Raw genomic sequence first — 3,159 nt, 5'->3', positions numbered from 1 at the left:
AAGAGGCGGGACTTGGACGCTTCCTTGTGGGATGGGTGAGACGAGATGCCAACGGTGGATGATTTTATAAGTTTACAAAGACTTTTTGAAGCGGTCGAAAATCGCACATTCCGAGTCACGACAAATGTTTTAGAAAATTTGTAAAACGCTCCTCTTGGACAATTTCGGTTCTATATTGGTGGTGAAGCACCTTCCCTGAAAGATCGAAGAAGTATGTTGTTTTGACATGCGCGTATCAACACCAGACATGATTGGAGAGCTCCTAGACTCCGCCCAGCCAAGCTCAGCCCCGCCTCCCACTTAACAACTCACGTATAAATAGCTCTCTTCAGAGCACGTCAGTAGATTTGCTTACGAGTGTCGTGAACGCACGAGTCGTCCGTGATCAAGAAGTCATTATGGAGAAGACTTGTAGTAGTTCCTCTACGACCAGGCCTGCTGGCGAGCAGGCCGAAATGAAACCCGAAGTGAAGGCCAGTTCTAAACCGAGACTGTCCTTCAGTATTGACTCCATCTTGGGCAATCGTGACTCCACGCCTTCCAGACCCGCAGACGTTGTCCACGAATCTCTCCCCGAGACACCGGAAATTCGTGGAGAGTGCCGGGTTGAACCCCGCCCGGAGTCTTCCTGTAGTACGTCGAGTGACGTCTCATTTGGCAGCCATGACTCAGAGAGGTCTTTGAGTCCTGTAGCTGCTGTCACGTCTATCATGAGGCCTGTCCAGCCTATGATCCCCGCCCAGTGGCTGCCTTCGCATCCCTACTACCAGTTCGCACATTCAGTACAAGGTAAGTTGATCATGCACCGCATTCGTAGCATTATCCGCTGTTAGACACAAAGCACAAGGAGTAGGCCAGTTACCGTCCCCGAAATATTTCCTCAACTCAAGTGTTTTTGTCTTTTGTCGGTTGATCCAAATAAAAATCCTAAGCGGCAGCAAATAGTGTAGGATAAGTTTATATGACGTGATGCAAATAACTAGCTAGCTTCTTTTTAATTAACAGACGCGTGTCTTGTATAGTTTAGTCCCATTTATGTATTTTCACTATATCGCTATTGAATTTAGCTCTCTCTCTCTCTCTCTCTCTCTCTCTCTCTCTCTCTCTCATATGTATGTTAACGATATGATACTGTTTAATTTCTTAATAACATGAATTTCCGTAATATATTATCTCTCTCTCTCTCTCTCTCTCTCTCTCTCTCTCTTCGTCATCTCCCTCTTCTCTTCTCTCTCTCTCTCTCTCTTATATGTTTGCTAACGATATGATAGATATGATACTGTTTAGTTTTTTAATAACCTGGATTTTCGTAATTCTCCTCTCTCTCTCTCCTCTCCTCTCTCTCTCTCTCTCTCTCTCTCTCTCTCTCTCTCTCTCTCAGTGGCGGTGTGTCTTCTCTTTTATATCAACATGTAAGGCATTGCATTTCGAATTGAAAGACGCTCGTCCATAATAACATTATGTCTCGCACACTCCAGGAGCGCCTTCTCTTCCGAAATTACCGAGCTCGGTTGTCCTTCGGAAGCACAAGGCCAACAGAAAGCCAAGGACGCCCTTCACCTCAGAGCAGCTCCTGTCCCTAGAGAAAAAGTACCGCGAGAAGCAGTACCTGAGCATCGCCGAAAGAGCCGAGTTTTCCGCCTCATTAAACCTGACAGAGACACAGGTAAGCAGAGAAACCCAACTCGATAATCTAGAGGATGTTCCTATTATTCATAGAACGGAATTGATAGAAAAGCACGGAGGATAATGTAATTTTTTTTTTTTTAGAAATGAAGCTGTTTGACATTGTTTGTCGGCTTTATCGTGAACATTTGAAAAATAAAAAGTATTGCGATTATTCGACTGGCCTATCAATGGCGTTCCATTTATTAAGAAAATTCAGCCAAATAAAGTCAGATGAAGTTTTTTTCGAACTTCCAATAATTTTTTTTTTTTTTTTTTTGGCAGGTTAAAATATGGTTCCAGAACAGGAGAGCAAAAGACAAACGCCTGAAGGAGGCCGAAATTGAGAGACTCACGAGGCCTTTATACCCCGCGTATGGAGCCCTCTTGCCCATGGGGGCCCAGTTACCGTCATTTCCACTCCAGCGGCCGCTCGTTCCCCTTCTGGGATAGTGGGAGGGTTGGAAGATCCGCTCAAACAACCCCACCCACGTCCTCCACGCTCGGACAGCCTCCCTGGGGCCCCGTCGGTCGGTGGGGATCGATTGGACCGGACGTTATTGGCCTTCGGTGCCGAGGATGGACACCGTTCTTGAGGAGGAACCAGAGCGCGCCTCAGTCGGTAGTTGTTTCTTTCTCTAGTGGTTCGTTCGCACTTAGACGGATAAATTAGCCAAGGTAATGAGGCACCTCTTCCCCCTCCCCCCACCCAGCCCCCCCCCAAACCCCCACAAGTTCTCCCAGACACCCCCGACGACACACCGGCAGTGATGCTGGTCTCCTATAGATGTCTCTCGCCATGATCTTCGCCAGGAATGGTCGTTTCCAGTAAGATAACGGTAAATATGAATGATTTTTCCAAGTCTCACAATATTTTGATGAATTTTTCACGCATATCAATTTGATCTTTTATAAGGCTGCGTCAAAAGTAAAATGTTTATTTTAGATACTGATGATACTTTGCGTTGCAAGCAGAATTTGTGCCCACACGGGGCTCTTTAAAGTAAAGTACAGTTTAGATGGTCAAGTAGTAGCTACAGTCCTTATTTTGCTGTTCATTAGTGATAACCAGTATTTAAAGGAGAAGTATTAGTTTATGTGCAGCCATTCTCGTAAAATATATGAGTAGACGTTTCTGAAATTTTGGTCTCTCTCTCTCTCCCACAGATTTGCGACTTAGCTCCAGCTTAATAATTATATCTAATTATTATTATTATTATTATTATTATTATTATTATTATTATTATTATTATTGGTTCATTTTTAAATGTTCTTAAAAATCTATTTGTCTATTAGTAATGAGTCATGTTTGCGGTAAAACTATGGTTCATTTTTTTCTAGTTTATTACACGAAACATGTCAAATGCAGTATAAACAAGACTCTAAAGTTGAAACCTCTCTTTTTATACATATTTATTTATTACAATAATTAGTGGTTGTGCCAGTCTTGAGATTTGTACTGTATTCATGGTCATGATAATACTGGTTGGTGAG

General features: G+C 43.4%; 1 protein-coding gene across 1 annotated transcript; it reads left to right on the top strand.

Annotated features, from left to right (window-relative positions):
- The first annotated feature begins 293 nt into the window (after nt 1-293).
- LOC135214556 (homeobox protein MSX-3-like) lies at nt 294-2,382 on the top strand. Its single transcript, XM_064248923.1, has 3 exons — nt 294-789; nt 1,479-1,666; nt 1,951-2,382. Exons 1-3 carry the CDS (start codon nt 399-401, stop codon nt 2,116-2,118), a joined length of 747 nt encoding a protein of 248 aa, XP_064104993.1. The 5' UTR covers nt 294-398; the 3' UTR covers nt 2,119-2,382.
- Nucleotides 2,383-3,159: the final 777 nt, after the last annotated feature.

The sequence above is a fragment of the Macrobrachium nipponense genome, chromosome 46 (genome assembly GCF_015104395.2).
Source record: "Macrobrachium nipponense isolate FS-2020 chromosome 46, ASM1510439v2, whole genome shotgun sequence".
NCBI classification, from domain to species: domain Eukaryota; kingdom Metazoa; phylum Arthropoda; class Malacostraca; order Decapoda; family Palaemonidae; genus Macrobrachium; species Macrobrachium nipponense.
The sequence above is the reverse complement of the archived record's forward strand: the minus strand, read 5'-3'. Positions and strand labels throughout refer to the sequence as shown.